Raw genomic sequence first — 20,233 nt, 5'->3', positions numbered from 1 at the left:
GCTGCTGCATGAGCCTGAGATAAACATGGTAATAAAATACAGCTGAAACATACATTTGCTTTATGTTAAGCCTGTGATTGTGATACAAATCTAGGGCCCAGTCCTGAGGATCACTGAGTGCTTGCTATTTTTCCAAGGACCACACAAAGATAGAAAAGATGCTTTGTTCTAGCTGTAAACCGCGCTGATGGAGGATTTGTGTGTGCAGGGGAAAGAGACAATAGGAGCTGATGATCAAATACTAAAAAATGCTTTGCATTTATGAAGTAAATTTCATCTTGGAGAATTCTGCAATTATCATTAAACATCAAAATCCTCCTGAAAGGCAGGTATACAGGGGATAAGCATCATTATTCCCCTTTTCAGATGGAAAGATTGAGGTACAGAGAGTTAAGTAGTTTGCCCGAAGTCACATGAGTGAGTTGGTGATGGAACAAAGTAGTTTTGCAAATAGGAAGCAGTGTTCTGCTCTCATTATTAGGGCCCATTCTTTTCTGTTTTTAGAGGACAGTGTGATGCTGTTTTGGTTCTTATTTACACAGGGATTTTTAATTCTGAATTCTTTTCTTAAAGAAATATCTATTTACACATGTATATACAAAGGATCATACATGCACACATCTTGAATCATTTTAAAGTATTTTAAATGGAAACCACTCCAATCTTCTGGATAAGTGGTGATATTGCTAAGTTTCCCATGGTCAAAATTTAGATCTACCCAATCTTTCTGACCCTGAGTGTCTACCAGCTTGCCAAAACAAGATTAAAATATAACTTGACTCTAGAATGAATCAGCAGCAACAATCTCAGGGTGCTGAGTACAGTTGTGTCCCCTGCATCAGTAAAGGTCTTTGGTTTCTGCTCTGTTGACTCGAGAATGGACAAAATAAACTGGATCGATATTACAGTGCCACATTGCCTACATGTTGATGCCCATGGACCAAAATCAACTGTAAGGTCTAACTGAGGAAATATTTTGAACGTTACCTAGCCACGTACTTAAAACCTTAAAAAAAAATGGATGCCAGCTTATGATTATTTTAGTATGTAGTAAATACCTTGTACCCTAATCATTACAGTTCTTTCACATCCCCTATGGTCTATTATGTAAAACTCAATAACGGGTCTTAACCTGTGAGACTAATGCCCCACCATTTTAACATTCAGGCTGTAGGTTTACACCCACTACTTTATTCATTCATCAATACAGGGATGTGCAATTATTTCGGGCAGAGGGCCGCTTACTGAGTTTTGCAAGCCATCAAGGGCTGCATGACAGGCAGCTAGGGGCAGATAAATATTAATTTTCTAAATTTTTTAGGGGCCCCATGGGCCAGATGGAATGGTCTAGTGGGCCGCATCTGGCCTGCAGGTCACATTTTGCCGGCCCCTGCATCAATACTTCTCCTGCTACTATGGATAAGTATTTTGTACACTGCTGCCCTCTACTGGATGCAAAGTCACATCTGCTCATATGATCGTGACCTAAACTTTCCAGACTGTGGCATGACTACAAAGGGTACTACTGCAACTAAAAAACTTTGCATGCTATCAAGTGGTAGACACCCTCTGTTTTCATACTGGAGCTCATGTATTCAATTCTAAATGCTGCATGCAAGTAGTTTAGGTAAAAATTGAGATGTGAATTTTTTCTCATGACACTAACAATAGTGCTTTGGACATTTAATCACCTGCCATCCAGGGAACACAAATTGTTTCATACACCTCCCTGAAGTATTAAGGAGTATAAAGGAAATGTTTTATCAGCCTTTCAAATGCCACAAACTCTGTGGCAGAAAGGATTAGCAATTTAACAACACATGGTCAGCAACATCACAATTATTCAGGTCAGGAAGTGAAGAAATACACAGCTTCAACTAGAACTTCAGGAGGAATTTTTGCAAAGTAAAATATTATGAGAGCTGAAATCCAGCTAAGCTGGCTGGAATTATTAACGCGCTACTCTTACAAAAGTGCTGTCAAACTTCTAATTGCTACAAATGTTCGGGACTTCAGTTTTAAGTCATCTGAACCTTACACCCTCTGGCAACATGCATTTCTGCCATAATCATGTTGGGACTAAGTTCTGTACTAATACAGGGGAAGCATTTGTTACCAGTCATATAATATTAGAGGAAGTGTGAGAATGGCCTTAGGAGGTGCCAGTTTCTCTAACCCTCTATTCACTTCTTCTATTTGGTTCCTAGCAAAAAATACAGAAATCTTTTTTCTTTTCTCCCTGCAATGTGCTGCCTCTGTGAGTTACCAGCAAAGGGCTTTTATCATGTATGACTATATTGGTAGTACCCTTATCTATAGGATTGACTCTGGTTAGAATGTTACTTACTGAAATACCTCCATTACATCCTGCAGCGTCTATGTTTTCCTTTGAGGTTTCTACTCTAAATAGCCACATGGCCCCAGAATTGTTTCAAGCTGGTCTACCCCCCAAAGTTGCACAGGATTTAGGTAAAGGCATGCTTTTAAATTGATTTGCCTAAGTCAGTACAAACTTCTGTATTCATTATCTTATGTATTTTTTTTAATCTTTGGTTATTTTTAATTTAGCTTAAGCTGACAAGGAATCAATTTTTGATAACTCAGGATAAGCGAAGCTTAGTTGATTTATGTGGGACCACTCTGGGTTTGCACTGGTTTAATTTAATCAGTTTAAAAGAAAACCTTCATGGTGCAGCATGAAGAAACAATTAAAATGTCTTTGAAACACTTTAAAGAGCTACCTGTACAAGAGTACTTGCTTTTGCAATGTTCCAAAAGCAGCTGAAGTGCTCCAAAATATTACCGCTTCAAATGAGGTGCTATTTTGCAGCGTTTCCTTTCTTATTACATGAGTATGGGGACAGGGAACCTCTTGGTCCTTCAGAATCTCACAGTGCTCTGCTTTTCCCCTGCTCCTTCATTGGGAGGGGAGGGTGGACAGTCTGACTTAACAGACTGTGCAGCTGTGGGGTCCAACTTGCTGGTCCTTGCCAGTTTGGTACTCAGACCCCCCTGCTGGTGCTGGGCTCTCTAGCCCCAATCACCTCTACCTCTCATAAGGCAGAAGAGACTTAGACTAGAAGATTTCAGGTAGGAGTGGGGTGTGGAGAGCCAAACTGAAGGTCTCTACAGTCCCCTGTAGCACCCCATGTCTGGAGAGCTGTGGCTGCATGCAGCTGCAGCAATTTTTAATCATTCCAGCCTGGGAGTGCCACAGGGGCTGTATCTTTATCCCACATATGAAAAGATACCTTTGTGAAACATTTCCAGCTTTTCAAAAGCTACTCAAGTCTGCATCTTTAGTTAAACCCAGTGCAACTTTGTGTGGAAGTGCACCAGGTCATTCTGTGGCTGAGCAAATGTGAATGGCATAACACAGAGGCATGCTTCAGAGCACAGCATTGCCCTTTCATCTAAGAGACCCATTCCTATTAGTCCATGTTGTCAGAATACCACAGAAGGTGTTGCTCTACAATTAACTCTATTCATTCCATTGGGATAAGAATGGCACTTGCAAAATAAAACTCTAAGGAAAAAAAAAGAAATATATTTAAGACTTTAAAAATGGAAATGGCTAAAAATCATCAGAGTACATTGGTGATTAATGACAGAGAATTTTGGGGACATTGACCTCATAGATTCCACTAAGCATATCCACTGCCTCCAGCCAGGAACACCTGTGTTCTGCACTTGATATAATTTACTAAATAACTAAGCAACCCTTGTAGGCTTTTATTGTTTGCCAAAATAAGAGTACATGAATATAAATGACCCTTAAAGTACTCATATATATCCTCGGTGTTGTAACGTTGAACAATTTTATTATATGTTTAAGCCTGAACAAACAGAGCTTTTTCTTACGTGGCACGTGAGTACCAAATATCCATCTGAAATGACATTGCCCAGTATCAGGCCACTAGGGAGAAAAAAAATCCTCTGGCTTTACAATGAAATGGTGATTCAACTTGAAGTTCTGTAAAGCTAGACAAATCTCTCACGGGAGGTGGAAAGAGAATTAGTATAGTTTTATTTTCCCCCAAAATAGAAATCATTTTGTTTCTCAGTGTCTGACCCCATTTCTACTGATTTAAACAGGAGCGAGATCTGGGTTCCAAGTTTTCTGGACTAAATTTAAAGCCATATTTTATTAGTGAGAAGCAGTAGGTGACATTATTTTATGTGGTATAATGTATTTTTTGACATGCTGGATGGGGTTTAGAGAGACAACAGAGGTTTGTTTTTGTAATTGTTCTGGGTGGTGCTTTTCACTGCAGACTTTCCAAAGCTTTAAAGAATCATCCCAACTGTTTGGATTGAAAACATGAGAACCAGCAGCCAAGTGATTTGACCATGGGAATATAGAGAGCCGGCAGAGGAGTCTTTTGACTCTTTTATCCCCCCCCTGTTTTTCCATTGCTGTACCATTAACAAATGTCAGATCAGCTAATTTATTGCAAGGACTGTTTTCCAAGTTTCCCAAACATTTCTGACGTAAAGCATGTATAGAGAGAATGGTAAGTAAAGATCATTCTTCACAAAAACAGAAGTAGACTCACATCACCAGTGAGGAAGGGTTTCCTAAAATGACCCTTGTTAAACAACTATTAAGTTCTGTACAGAATGGGGTGGCTGCAGGCCCACAACCTGCTGACCCGTAAACAGAGGACAAACGCTTGGAATGAGGGGCACAATACAAGAGTAGTGTAGGAATCTCACCGCTCCGTAATTCAGGGCAGGTCCTCATGTTGATATCCAGATAATGCTTAACTGACAAGAATAAGAGAAAATAAAAAAGAAAAGCAACCGCAGCAAAGACAGAGCAGGCTTCTCAAACTGGCTTCACGAGCTGGGCCAGCTGAAGGGTGGGCGATTGCCATTTTGTCGGGGGTGGCTTGTAATTTTGTGAGTGGCGTGTTCCTCTTAGCCCTTGTGCAGCGCTCCGAGTCGGGGTGGGTGTTTAACAAAAAATAAAAAAAGCTGGGTAAGTAAAAAGCAGGAGCACAAGAGGTTAGCAGATGGAAGCCATGCTGACGCACCCCCCTGCTAGCTGTGCCTCCCCCTCACAGGCCTGCTCAGCAGAAGGAGAAAGGGCACTCTTTCCCATTAATCTTGAGCTGGAAGCAAATCTATCAGTCCCTTCCACAGGCTGGGAGGAGGAGGAGGAGGAGGCCAAACCCCTAGCCACACTGGGAGCAGGATCGGCCGTGTCCTGAGGTCTCAGTGGGTAACAGGTGCAGCCTGAACCCACTGAAGCGGCACTCAGTCAGCTGGGCAAGGTGCAATGCCACCCCCCTAGGAACCCAGCCTAGTGGAGGGCAGGGGCATTCCCAGGGAGGCTGCCCTGCCCCAGCCTCTGCTCCCTCTAGCAAAGGGGTGAGGCGATTCCCCCAGCCCTGGGGTCCAGGCTGCGGCCCCCTGGCGGGAGGGGCATGGTCAAAGCGCCCTCCAGTCCCTCTGCTTCGGTGCAGGTGCTTGGTTGGGGGGGGCTGATCCACTGGCAGCGGAGCGGGGGGCAGGGCCGCCTGAAGCCGGCACTCGGCGCAGCCCAACGAGCGCGGCCGCGGGGGGGGGGAGCAGGGGCGTGGGCCCGGGGCTGACGCGTCAGGGGGAGCGGGGGGGGGGGCCCGGGTTGGGCGAGCATCCCCGAGCGAGGCACATGGACTCTTCCTGGGGAGCAGGACTGGCCGCGGGTGGAGCCGCCGCCGCCGTCTCTGCCCAGCCTGGCGGAGCGCCGCGAGTTCGAGCCCGGCAGCTGCCGAGCCGCGCGCGGGGCCCGCGCAGATGGAGCGCCTCGTGGTGCTGGCAGCGGGCGTGCTGGCTGTGGCCGGGGCAGGTAGGACCCGGGGCCGGGCAAGCGCCGGGGAAACTTTGCTGCGCCGGGGAAACCGAGCCGCTGCTGCTGGCTCTGGGCAGCCGCTGCCCAGGAGGCTCCCTGCCCGTCCTGCGGGCGGGAGAGCGGAAGCAAGGGGGCTCGGACCCGCTCCTCCCCCGCTTCCCCTCGGGGTCTCGGACCCCCTCCCCTTGGGAGCCTCAGACCTCTTCCTGCCTCTCCTTTCCTCCCAGCAGGGTCTCGGATCCCCTCGGGGTCTCGGGCCGCCCCCCTGCTTTCCCAGCAGAGTCTCAGACCCCCACCTCTGCCTGCCTCTCCTCGGGGTCTCAGACTCTCCTCCCCCTGCTTCCCCTCCGGATCCCCCCACCTTTCACTCCCATAAAGGTCTCATCCCCCACCTCCCTTCCTGGCTCAACAGGGCAGGCACCTGCTGGAGGGGGCATTTTTCTCCCCCCTTGCCATACAGCACAGGTGCCAGGGCCAGCAGGAGAGCAGGCTTGGCTCTGGGGGTCCGCAGGCGTGGGGCACGCCTCCCCTGCCCAAGCAGAGCCCTCCTTCCCCACTTGCCAGGCAGGCGACTGGGCACACAGCAGGGACAGGGACTGCTGGGGCAGGCGGGTGGCTTCAGCATGCCCAGCTGGCGGAGTCACCTCTGCCCAGCGGAGCTGCAGCTTGTCCTGCTGGGTTGGAGGGTGGGGGGTCTAGGGAGGAATCCTCCCCACTGAGTTTTGTCTTGGCAGGCTCCTCTTTGGGGACCTTTCTCATTTTGCCCAGCTCCTCCGGGTGAGCCCTCTTGCTCTCTGTTCATTTTTGCGGTGCTTAAGAAGCGGTCTCTCAGGAGGGGCATGTGTGAGGCGAGATTCAGTAATGAAAAGTTTCAGGAAGCCCAGGCTGCCTCTCTCACTCCCTGCTGTTTGTTCATGAAAGGAGAGGATTTGGAGTGAGAACAGGTGAAAGCTGCAGGGAAGTGGGCATTAGCCTGAGAAGGAAAGAAAGAGCAGGTCCCTTTGGATTTTTCTGCTTTCCAGAGTGCTCTGGGATCACAGGGCAAGGCAGAGTTTTGCCACGAAGCTTCCCATTTAATAATGTTGGGAGCGTCCTTTAGGATGTTGGTATTAAACGTGGTCCTTTAGGATGCTGGCATTAAACACGGTCCATTGCCATACGCCTGATACCGTAGCCTGATCAGAAAGCTTCCCTTTGTAAATCTGAGGTTGCTGATCAGTCTTCCTTTTGGGCCGATTAGAAGACTGGCACATTTTTAATTCTGGCTATTTAGTGCAAACGCTTTCTAGGAGGGGCTTTATCTGTAAGAGAGAGTCTCATTATCATCTTGAAGGCATGCATATGCAGATCACACGCATAAGCTGATATCTCGATATCTTTCATCCACAAGTATTGCTATATTGGCTGCAATGGGGGCCATTTTTATTAAAGTGCATGCTTTATTGAGAACTGAAATGTAGCCTCCCTGGGCATTTAGGAAGGTTTAAAGACCTGGGGAATACTTGTAACAGGCAAGATACAGACTACAAATCCCTGATGCAAAGAGTTAATAGAAATAATATAGCAGAAACACATTTTTTTCTTGTGGATTCTTTGTTCTCTTTACTCTCATGTAGTGTACTACTCTTAATAAGCTTGGATTTAGACTACGTGAGGGGGACATTTTCAGGATGATGTGCAAATGATGTTTTCAGGAAAATAACCTGGTAAAATTACTATAGGCACAAATTTATATTTTCCCTAGAAATCAAAGTTTAAGATGGCAGTTAACATAATAAAGTATTGGAGTATTGCCCCATCAGCGAATGTCACTTGAACTTGTAGAGTGTGACAGTAAAGATGCCTAGGGAGAAAATTTCTCTTGTTCTCTTAGCCACTGTAACATTGATATTGCATATTGACACTCAAAATGGTTGCTAAGACTAATTTGAGACTAAATTATTTGGAATGGTAGAGCTCCTTGGAAAGTTATTTTTGTGTAATGATAGGCATCAGTGCTGTTAATGGTCAAAAATGGAATATATGTTTTAGAGTTTACTTCATGCTGCTGTTCAAATGGAAAATATGTGCTAGACAATGACTGGATTGTGCTAAGTACATTTTAACTTAAAGTTCCTTCTCTAGTGCAACTGTATGTATCTACACATCATCTCTCTACACATCATCACATGGATGTCTATCCATGCATAGACATTATCACATAATATAAGCAGGTGCACTGAAAGCATAATTAAACTATAGAGAATTTTCTTTGATCACTAGGACTCGGGTATCCTTGAGAAAGGTGCAGGCAGACAATGCAAGCTGCAAGGGCTGTGAGGCTGCATTCATTTCTTTGAGGGATTTCCTGTTGACATCATTCTTAATTATATGGCTTAAGCCTCTCATGTACTACAGTGCCTTCAAGTCTCATAGGGCCAAATCCCCAGACTCCTGAATTTTTCTACCTTTGCTCAGGCAAACTTCTGAAGCAACTGGAGTTTTTCCTGAGTAAGAAACTGAGTTAAAGATTTGGCCTGTTGACTTGTACAGGGGTTGAAGACAGTCAGCCCGTCACAAGATCCATAATTTGCACAACTTGAAAACAATAATGTTTAAGGAATTTCTAGCTTTTTGTTCTGTTACTAAGAGACAGAGCATACCATATTGGATGCAAATACCGTTGATGTGCCCATAGTTCTCTTTACATAACTCTCCTAGTTAAGATCTCTGAGCCTAGAGACCACAGAGGGAAAAGAAACCTGGTTATAAAACAGAAACTACTGATTTGTCATGTATTAATTATTAAATGACCAGGATTTTGAGTGTCTGCATGCAATCTCAAGAGCCAGTACAAGAAAATGAACAGGTATTTCAAGCAACAAATTATGTTCTTGCTAAGAATGTTTGAACCTGGGGTGACCAAAGTCTCAGGTGATGTCAAATAAGTCAGTAGAGCTATGCTGATTTATGCCAGTTGATTATCTGGTCTCTGCATCTCAAATAAGCAGTTTTAAAATAGAGTGAAGCTACTGTACTTAATGGGGTCACCTCTGTTTGCTGTGTTAGGACACAACTGTACTCTCACTGAAGTTGGCTTCTGTAGGATCAGCGTTGGACTTCATGGACATGTCCATACAAGCGCACATATGTGTTTCCTCGGGGACAACTAGCAAATGTGTACCACTGCTAGTTTTCCCTGGGGAACAGCCCTGCACATGCACTCTGGTGTGGGGCAAATTGCCCCAGGTGCAGTGGGGGAGGCTGGGGCCAGCACCTGGGCTGGCCCCAGTAGCCTTATCTGAGGTCCTGGGTGCATCTTGGAGCTGCAGTGGAGGTGATCCGGGCACATGGAGCCTGGCTGGCAGCCGAAGCATGGCTCTGGCTGGCCAGGCTCCATTTCTGAGCAGAGCACACTGCTGCCACGTGTGCTTTTTTTTTTTGTGTGCGTTTTTTTTTGTTACTGGGATTTCCTGGTATCTGAATTTGACTCTGTGCTGCAAATATGCAGTACAGGGAATCAAATCACGTGTGCAGTGTGTATTTTGTGGTACCTCAGAAGCTTTTGAGGCACTGCAAAGAGCACTGGTGCACTCATGTGAATGTACCCCATTAAACATGGCTTAATGGTTCATCCTTCCAGTATACAACATGTTGGGACTGATATCAGTAGAAAAGCTGTCCGATTGGACTGGGCTTTTGGTTGGCCCATTACTCTTTGGAACCAAGCATTCCAATCTCAGCTGAGTCAGCCCAGCCTTTCCTTCTTCCTAAAACGTTACCCTTACTATCAAAGTTTGTGCATTCTTCTTTTGAATGAGACCTTAAAAAAAGAAGGTACCATTTGGCTTTGATGTTCTTAGCCAAAATGTTTCCTCTTCTGATTGTTGTGTGTGCTGTTTAAAGAGCAGAATGCTACTCCCTTCTCTCTAGACTTGGATGCCTTGTTAGCAGTGCCGCTCCATGCTGTGATGCCGTGCAGGACCTTTATAAATACCAGGTTTATTGTTACTATTCACTAACTTGATCATTCTTTGCTTTGGTCAAAGGAATGTATTTTTTATTAATACGTTTTCATAGTTGTGGTTTTAGATTTGGTTAGGATGATTTTTGCTGGGAAGAGCTGGTTTGATATTGAGACGACGGGCTGCATAGTTTCTCACTTGAGACTTTGGATGCTATTACCGAATGTGGCAGCACCCAGCTGAAGGAAAAGAAATAAAATCTCATTGGAATACAAGCACTGTGGGTTCTGAGCATCTGGAATGGATTGAAGAGTATGTTAAAGCCCAGTGACACTGTTGAGAGTTTAAGGAAATTATACTGTAGGAGCAGTTTACCCCAAGTTCATTGCAGGCTGCCTGAATTTTCTACAGAAATGTGTTTAGCCTTATATTCACATGACAGCATAAAGGCAATACACTCTAATAGAATTTCTGTGGAAGCCAGAACTGTTCTTATGAAGTGAAGTCTTCTGTCATAGGGGCCAATCCTGCTAGGTACACAGCGCTCTTAATTTGTGCTTAAGGACAGAGGTGAAAGGAAGAGTTTTTAAAGTTTCCTTTTCAATCACTTTTAATACTTCATGCATTTTATGAAATAGTGTCATCTGCCTTAGCACAATATATTACCCCAAGGTATTTTAATACTTGAGTAATGGAAAAGGAGAGAGTTCTGTGGTCTAATTGATTTATGAACAGAATTTCTGATTTCTTCTTGTTCATTATCCACCCCAATAGTTTTTGAGAGAGTCTTTCAAAAACTGAGAACAGGACACGTGCTGTCTAACTCTTTCAGATATACCAGCTCTGAAAGAAACCAAAGGAAGTGATTTAAATATAACATAGGACAACGCTCAGCAGAATTGGGTATACTTTACCAAGGGAATGGCTGGGCCCCTTGAAGCCAGTGGGAGTTTTACCCATTGATTTCAGTGGGGTTAGGATTTTACTTTATGAGCCTACTCCTCCTGCTCCTAATTAAGTTAGTTGCAAAACTCATTAGGGACATGATTGGATTCTACAAGAGGTTCTCAATCTACATCCCAAGCACATATCTAATTGTACATCAATCACCATGTTGACAGATGGCCCCAGGACAGTCTCTTCCTATTTCTGGCTGGATAAATGTGATATATTTAACCATCTAAAGTGTTTGATAAACATATAACGGTCCTTAACTTCTGAGCCTCAATATATACAACAACTTTAAATTGCATTTGGACATGAATAGCCACTCTCATCTGTATTGAAGGTGTGAAAATCATCCATTTCCATCAAGGTGGTATAGGATAGTGGTTCTCGGCCTTTTTGGACTTGAGACCCCCCCCTCACTCCCGACCCACAGCCTCCTGGCCCTACTGGCATCCCTTACTCCCAACCCACAGTTCCCCACCCCCTCAGCCCTGACCTGCTGCCCCTCCCCCCCCCCAGACCCCAGCCCCTCAAATGTGTGGGGTAGGGGGTAGGTATGTGGGGAGGGGGGGGCATGTGAACCCCCAGATTTGTGCACTTACAGGAGGCATGGGGCTGTAGTCTGGCTGGGCAGTCACAGGCAGTTGGGACCCAACACAGGAGGGGTAAGCAGGGTGATGAGACTAGCTGCTGCTGCTGCTGGGATCCCCACACCAGCTGTACCATAGTAGCATGAGAACTAATGGATGGGGGGGCCATACTGCCCTCACTTTCTCCAGCTGCCAGTTGCTTGTGTGCTGGACAGCAGCTCTACCCTAATGCCATGGCTTGGCTGCCACTACTCGCCTCAAGCTGCTCCCCAGGGTACAGTCACAGCCTGAGGAGGGAGCGGTAGCTGGGCACTGGTGGCGAGGTAGAGCTGGAGCCTGACGCACGAGCGGCTGGCAGTGGGAGAAGGTGAGGACAGCGTGGCCCCCCCCATTCATTATTCCTTGTGCTGCTGGCAGTGTGGCTGTCACAGGAGTCCTGGCAGCAGCAGCATTGAATCTTGCTGGCCTGCTCTGCCCTCGCCCGGTGGGTCCTACCCACTGGGCTGCGGAGGCAGCTCCTGTCCATGTTGGTCTAGCCAGGCTAGAGCCCCAAGCCCACTGTGGGTGCATAAATTGGGGAGGAGGGGGAACATGCCCCCCCAGTGCATTTCCAATCCCCCCCTCCCTCCCCCCCACCCTGACTTACTTGTGGGGAGCTGTGGGATCTGTTCTCCACCACTGCCTGGCTGCCACGTGCATGTGCACACATGCACATAGCATCCACTGTTGACCTTCTCCCACTCCCCCCCCCCCCAACCCCAAGCATTTAAAAAAATGTTTCTGACCCTTTCATATATTTTTGTGACCCACTTTTGGGTCATGACCCATGGGTTGAGAAATTCTGCTATAGTATATTCTATCACAGGGATTTTCACACTTTTTAAAGGAATGTACCCCTTGTGCTGGTGGTGGCTGTACGTGGAGCAGGAGGAGGTGGTGGAAGCTGGATGCAGATCGGGGTGGGGGGGCGGCGAGTGGTGGTGGCCAGATGTAGAGCGGGTGGGGGCTTGCATGGGGTGGTGGTGTGGGGTGTTGGATGGTGGTGGCGGCCACTGTATGCAAGCTCCCCCCCGCCCCCCAGCCGGCCCACAGAGGGAAGCCGCTGCCCTTATGCGTCCCCCCCCTCCCCCGCTCCTGAGAGGCAGCAGTGTGGGGTGGTGGGTGGCAGCACTGCATCCTTGCCTGCTTGTACATACCCCCTAGCACCTTTCTGCATACCCCCAGTTGTCAATCCTTTCTCTATTATAATGGCTTTCAGGATCAACTTATGCATTTAGTTTACATCTAATGTAGTTAATTTTGTAATTAAGTAATTTAATTTATTAATACTGAAGAGGAGATGCAACTAGATATGGAATGAGTATTTTCAGACTTCAGTGAGTCATTGGTAATAGTATAGCTTACAGTGTGTGTGTGTGTGCGTGCGTGCGTGTGTGCGCGCACGCATGTGAGCGTGTGTTGCTAGCCACTTTCTTACTTTTTTCCTTTGCCTTTAGTTACTTAAGTTTTGTTTAACTGTGATGGCTCTCTTGCCATGTCTTACTGCTGTATTAAATCTAGTATCTTTATGGTGTTTAATTTCATGTGCAGTAAAATTGTGGGAAAGAAAAGGTAATATCTTAATTGTGGGAAATGGAAAAAAAATCTTTTATTTTTAACTTTGTAGGGTAGTTACTGTCTTTTAAGTAATTACTGGATATGTTATTTGTACATATAGTATATACTTTTCTGTCCTAGTTTATCTCCATTATTTTAATTCCTTGATTTAAAATAAAAATTGATTTGCCTCAATTTCTTTTCACAGTTGCTGGATTTGGAATGGATCCTGACTTACAAATTGATATTATCACAGAACTGGACCTTGTGAATACGACCACTGGAGTTACGCAGGTGTCAGGACTACACAATGCCAGCAAAGCATTTTTATTCCAAGGTAAATCAAACAGCTTCATTTCACTAGGACAGCCCCTGTCTTTATGAATTACTGAGAGTCTGGATGTTTAACATAAACTTTATAACATGCTTGCATTTCACTATGGCTTCTGCTTATCTTGAAGATATTGTATGTCTTATTGTGATTAATGTGGTGTTTTTAAAGGAACTCCATCAGGTATCTTAGGCATAAATTTCAAGGGAAACATTTTTAGGTAGGTGCAAACGTTTTTCTGAGTTGTTTTCAACAAAATCCTTTGCAGCAGTTTCCTGGCCTGGATCCAGTCCTACCTTGACATTTTTGCCCATGTACCCATACATCATAGGAGCTGTGTGAATATAAGAGGGTAGTCCTAGAGTCCTTTGTCAGTGTATTGATATTGATTAGTACTACGTCAGACTCCAGACTATTTCAGTGGGACTCCTTGCATGAAAACGATACATAATACCATATTTTTGACTGTCCAAGTTGAAATGGGCACAAAGTAAGTTGAGTGCATTCCTGGGGAAAAAGTAACTGCTTTGTGAAATAACTACAGGTCATGTATCTCCAGCGTAGCCAGCTTAATATGAAAACATAAGATACCTATCAGAAAATCTTACTGGAAGAACCCTTTAGGAAAATTATGCAGCTTTCACCTGTACTTCATGATATTTCAAATCACATGGTTTGTGCTAATTCCTAGATGCCAGAATCATAAACATCTGAAATGTAGGCATCATTACAACTACGAGATATTTAGCTCATTACAGCTATGAGATATTTAGCTTTTGATTTCCTTCCTAAGAATCCAGTTTTGTATTTTGTGCTGGAGTACTATTTAGGTAGCTGAGGTGACCTGTGTTAAAAGCAGGTCTCTGCAGACTACAGTCTTAAATGGTTTGAAATATTTTAAAATTTTCAATTGAGGTTTTGTGGTGTTAACTCAAATCACGTTGACAAACTGTTACTATGGGTCTTCAGTGTGATAGTCAGTCTTCATGAAAAAGTGAAGAGGTCAACGTGGGTAATCCAGGAGTTTTTGAAACTATTGAGACTGAAAGAAAATTTGAAAGGATAGTGATAATAGATGTACAGTTCTTTAGTTCCTTTTGTACTGGAGAACCCCAAAGTACTTAGAAACCTAAAGAAAATTACAGATAAAAACTTTACATGTAAGTTTATCTGCCTCTGAAATGCAGACAGCTCTAGGGAAAAATGTGCTTGGACAGGAAGTGAAGAATATAGTTTAGGGTTTGGAGTTCGTATGCAAAGCTCTTTGAAATCTAGATCCCTAGGAACAAATCTCTTCATGCATAAAGCTCATGTCCATGAGCAGTCACCTCCTGTAAATCCTTTTTCACCAAGAGGCCAGGGTGGAACTGTTGTCTGTATTTAGGTGTCTGTGTGTAGTTTTAGTCAGGAATGGGTCTGTAATGGGACTCCAAGCATCCCCAGTTGTTCCTCCTTCCTGGAAGAGGTCTATGGGAGACCTCTCCCTGATGCCATGGGACAGAGTGCAGATCCCAGATTACCCTGATTGTTTTGGGGTGACTTTCCTGGTTGTACATATTATTTTTTTTGTTACTTGTAGTATGCTTGAGGCTGAATAAGATAGAAACATTCCCCTTCATTAGACAAAGAAACTTTCTTTAGGACAAGGAGTATCAAGCTCCTTTAGTATCCTTTAGTATCAAGCTCATCCTTCCACTTCCTTGCTTTTTTTCCCTTTTTCTTCTAGTTGGTTAAGTTTTATTTAAATGTAATGGCTCTCTTGCCATCTCCTACTGATGTATTAAATCTAGTATCTTTATTGTGTTCTATTTCATGTGTAGTAAAATCAGTGGAAAGAAAAGGTAATAGCTTAATTGTAGGAAATGGAAAAGAACATCATTTTTTTTTTTTTTTTTTTTTACCTGTAGGTTAGTTGCTGTCTTCCAAGTAATTACTGGATATATTATCTGTACACATAGTATATACTTCCCTGTACAGGAGTTTTTCATGTGGTCCAGAAGAGAGGCATGAAGCCATTTGCAGTCCAGATGGTGTACACAGATCAGCCATGTACTGAAGCCAGGGTATGCACTGGACTGGTCCCGTGTGCTGCATGCACATGTACTGGCCCTGCCCCTGCCCACTGCATGTGGGATTCATGACTGGTGGGGAGTGCAGGCCTAGTCCAGGTGTGTGTTGCAAAACACCTGCTCTGGAACAGTTCTGTGCACTGGATCTGGAGCACTGGGCTGGTCTGTGGGCACGATCTGTGCTGGTCCTGGATGCAGCCTACAGGGCTGGTCTGGTGTGGGTGCCCCACGCAGTGCACACTTTGAACTAGTCCCACGTGCAGGGCATGGGGCTTGTCCGAGACCCATGGGCAGCACCGTGGATCAGGTGATTTGGCCTGTAGTCCGGAGCAGCCCTATCTTTGACACCCTTGCCTTAAAAAGGATGGCTTGACCTTGCTTCAGACCTTTTGGATCAGGGTAATTTGTTCTTTGTTTGATGCTCATCTTTCTTTGCTGGTACTTCAATGTTTATCAGTAGCTGACCCACCATTGTGTTAAATAATAATAGGGCTTTTTTTCTGCGTTTGAAACTGGGGACAATTTACAAAAGCTTGAATTTGACTACACAGATTGGAATACTGAACCATTAGAATCACTGATCTTTGTGTTTGATTTGCTTAATTTTACAGTAATTCTTCAGCCTTACAAACCTTGTATATGTTGGAGCATCCCCAAAATGACTATCTCAGATGCTTGGAAAGTAGCGCCTAAGTTTTAAAAACTGCAGTGTTCTATGAAGCATATCACTAATCCACTGCAAAATGTACCTCCTTTTCTATGTTCTCCCAGAAGTGATCCCTTCTTTCAGAAAGGCTTTGCTTTGATCATTTATTGTTGTGCTCTACTGTTTAATGCCCGCTTTTCTTTTCTTTTCTTTACTTACTTGTTACATATTGCTGTAATATCTAGTATCTGTTTCTCAGGGTTCTCTGGCAAACATTTATTTAATGGCATGATGGAAACTGATTCCATGTGTACACGGTAAAGAATTGCAATTTTTGGATCAGGAGTCAGATCCCAGTCACTTTGGGCACCTATACATGTGCAGCAAGGCTGCTCCCATGCGCTGTAATTACAGTGCATTGAAGTAGACTTGATTAATTGAGTCTGCTGAAGCATGGTAATTACTGTGCTCCAGCAGACTCCAGTGTCACATGTATCAGCATACCCGTACTGAAAAATGGCAGCAGGGGTGCTGATACACATGTTTTTGTGGGTGCTTTAATTAGAGCAGCTCTCAGAACCTCTTTAGTTAAAGCCCTCACCCTGCACACACCCATAGAGCATGTGCGCCAGTGCACGGGGAGCCAGAGGTTATGACTTCACTGAGGATTTCACCTATGAGTTGAAAGCCTCTGGGTTTGGTCCAAGACTGTGAGGTCCCTAGGGTCCAGGTTCAACCACTGGCTGATTGTTGGACCCAGCCCCAGACAGTTTTGGTTCTGGTTCACCTGGGGCTGTTCAGGCAAACAAGCAGCTGATTGTCAGCCCTGGCGGGTTCAAGGGCTTTCCCTAGTGGCACCTTTGGTGGGACTGCTGAGCTTGGGTCAGAGGCTCCCAGCTGGGGGAGCTGAAAGGCTGCCAAGTGTGTGGGGTTTAAAGTCTTCATGCAGGAAGTTTTATCTCCCCCTGCTGGAAGCCTCTGATCCCCCATGCCCAGAAGCCCTGCCTGAGCAGCTGGGCATGGGGTTTAAATTTCCCAGTGAGGGAAGCCTTTTGGCTACCTTATCTAGAGGTTCTGATTTCTCTTTCCCTCCACCAGGGCAGCCCTGGGCCCAGTTGGGAACAATGACTACATGGAAGAACCAGGACTACATGGAAAGCCAGTACCCACCATCAGCTGATTTCAGTCATTCTATTGCCAGTTTCTCACTCTTCAAAAATGCAACTACCTTTCAGTCCTAGAAAGGACACCGAAGAAAGAAATCAACAGAGAAACTGTTACTCTTTATTCAGTTCTGACCTGCATTGTATGATGAGACAGACTGCAACATTGTGTGGTTACATGCAGTAACAATAGATACTAAAAAATGTTCTTATGTTCTTGAAGTCTCACCTTAAGAAAGTTTAGAATTTAGCTCTAAAAGGAACCTCCCAGACCACTGAACCCAGTCCTTTCTGCAGGTAAGGATCCACAAGATTGTTTGGCTAGCACACCACAGACACAAAGCACACTAATTCTCCCTGCAAGAATTGCCAGTGATAAATAGCAGGGAAAACTAGGGTGGTGCCAACTGCAGTGGCAGGGAATTTGTTATGTTAATATATGTTCTTGTGATTTTGGAAAAAAATAGTTCTGTACAGCAGAGGAAGGCCGAAAAAAAAAAAAAAAAAAAAGAAAAAGTCCAACCATTATGACCAGGAAATATCTTTCTTATCCCAAGTTCAGTGATTGGTTTGATCCTGAGGGTATGAGCAAGACCCTCCACTCAGACACTGGAGAGCTTCTGATACCTGTTAGGAACATCAGCACATTTTGGCCAAACTCTATTAACTGTTGCAAATGTCCACTGCTTCAGAGGAAGGCAGGTAAGAAAAAAACAAACAAATGGAAGCAACCACTTCTACCCCCAAATAATACATTCATAGAAAGATGAGGGAAATTCTTTCTGGCCCCTGCAGAAAACCAGCAGAAGCCCTGGACCATGATTACTAGAACCCTCTTGCACAGAGACGGAGTTGTATTTCAGCACCATCAAAGGCATATCAAATACTTTAATTCATGTGTCAGATGCACTGATTAGTGCTGGAAGAATACCCATTTCCCATTGTGCTATCCCTTCCATACTCCTGTTGAACTCCATTTCAAAGCCCTTCAAGTACCTTGCATCCCCTACTTTGTTTGAGAGACCATTTCAAAATGTTATTCCACTGATCGTTAAAAACTTTTTTTTTGATTTCTAATAATTTCTAGCCTATGAGCTACCTTATGCTGTTAGTGTCTTTTAAATTAAATAGTTCTTCTCCTCCTCTGATTGGGACTATAACAACATAACATGAAAAGATTTGGCTTATTTAGTCTAGCAAAAACAAATGTTCAGGGGCCAGGAAGAATTTCCTTCAGTCCTTCAGTTTCCTTCAATTCATTCCTCCATGCATGCTTTATTTAGTTTCTGGTTTTGTTTGGTGATAGAAGTGGTTGCTTTCATTTGCTTATTTTTATATATCTATCTGAACTTTTGTTTTGCAAGGCTAAATAAGCCAAGTCTTTTAATCTTCTCTTATAAGATAGGTTCTCCATTCCCCTAATCATCCTAATCACCTTTCCTTGTACCTGCTGCTGTTTAAATTAATCTTTCTTTAATGTGGATGTCTAGAGCTGTACACAGTTATCTCAGTAGACTTCCCTATAGTTGCTAAAAATACCACAGATAGCACACCCTGGAATTGCTTTAGTGTTTTAGAGTCGCATCATACTGATAGCACATGGTTATCCTGTGATCGAACAGTATACCTGGGTTCCTTGCTTTCTTAGTTGCCTCCAGTCTGTGACCCCCCCTCTCTTTTAACAGTCTTTAGATTACCTCCTAAATGCATGATTTTTCACTTCATACCATTCTGTTGTTCTGTTGTTCTACAACAATCTACAAGGTTATTTTCTTCTTTTTGTGTAATAATCTAATCCTGCTCTATGTTGGAAATGTTCTACAGTTTTTGTCATTGGCAAATTTCATAAGAACAAATTTAATTCTACCAAGATCACTAATGAATATAGAAACAGGATGAGTCCCAAGACTGATTACTGAGAAACAACAGTAGTAACCTCACTTCAATCTGATAACTCCCTTTTCCATACAATCTGTTAGCTAGTTCCTTATCTAACTTACAATTATCCAGTTTAGCTAAAAAAATCTTGTGAGGCATAGTATCAAATGCTTTGCTTAAATCTAGATAAATTAAGTCCAATATATTACCTTTATCTAAAAAGCCAGTCATTGTTTCATAGACGGATATTAGATTGTTCTGACATAATCTTCTTGGCTAAATTCTTGTTGCATTTTTTTCCCATTTTCTCTCTACCTCCATATCCTTGATTTTTTTTCTTCCTTCTAATAATAGCTGTTCTAAGACCTTGCATAGGATTGAAGTCACACTGACAGGCCTGTAAGTGCTGGTGTTACTCTTGTTTCCTTTTTTTTTTGAATCTAGATATGGAGCGCCCCCCCCCCCCCCCCAATTTTGCCACAATAAGCAATATAAGATTTGCTTTCACCTTAAGTGGTAATTTCTATTACTTTATCCTTGCTTCCATTTGGTATCATGATTATTATTCACATTTGCATCCCTAGTGAAGGTTAAAGCAGGTCACTACATGGGTCACTCCTAGATTATTTTTCATCCCTACCCAATCTTTGGTATACAGTGGTCCCACTTCTTCCTTCTTCCTTCTTTGGGTCTCTTAAGTAGATCATCAAAGGGTCTTTTGCTGTTTGCTTTTAATTTTCTTTGAAAGGTCCATCATATCTGAACTTTTGGATGTTCTTACTCTATTTCTGCACTTTCTGATGTTACTGATCAATCCTGTTTTCCATTCTGTGTAGATTTTTTGCTTTCTTTTAAGGTGTTTGTTCATCCGAGTAGGTCTGTAGTCCTTTTTTGCCATTTCCCCCCTCTTGCTTGGGATGGAAGCACCATAGTTAAACTAGGGTTGTCAAACAAAAACATTGATCATGATTAGTTGCGTGATTAAAAATATTAGTTGCAATTAATCGTAATTTTAATCACACATTTAAATACTCAATTATGCACAGAAAAACTCAAAATTATGCAAAATTATGAAGATACTTTGTATGGTTCAGGGCTGGGGGTGAAGTGTGTGTGGGGGGGAGAATTTGTGAAGGTGTGTGGGGCTGGGTGTGTGGGGTTTGGAGCCTGGGGAGGAAGGGGTCCCTGCACACCATGGCAGAATGTGGGGGTCCTGTGGGTAAGGAGTGAAG

General features: G+C 43.9%; 1 protein-coding gene across 2 annotated transcripts in view; it reads left to right on the top strand.

The window, feature by feature from the left end:
- Positions 1-5,657: 5,657 nt before the first annotated feature.
- NELL1 (neural EGFL like 1) overlaps positions 5,658-20,233 on the top strand; it is a 525,706-nt gene continuing 511,130 nt past the window's right edge. For both annotated transcript variants that reach the window (XM_019477067.2, XM_019477066.2), the window contains exons 1-2: positions 5,658-5,833; positions 13,123-13,251. In XM_019477067.2, the coding sequence (XP_019332612.2) occupies positions 5,782-5,833; positions 13,123-13,251 (181 nt within the window). In that variant the 5' untranslated portion in view covers positions 5,658-5,781. The remainder of the gene's footprint in view (positions 5,834-13,122; positions 13,252-20,233) is intronic.

The sequence above is a fragment of the Alligator mississippiensis genome, chromosome 2, assembly GCF_030867095.1.
Source record: "Alligator mississippiensis isolate rAllMis1 chromosome 2, rAllMis1, whole genome shotgun sequence".
NCBI lineage: Eukaryota > Metazoa > Chordata > Crocodylia > Alligatoridae > Alligator > Alligator mississippiensis.
Note: the sequence above shows the minus strand (reverse complement) of the source record. Positions and strands in the feature narration are given on the sequence as shown.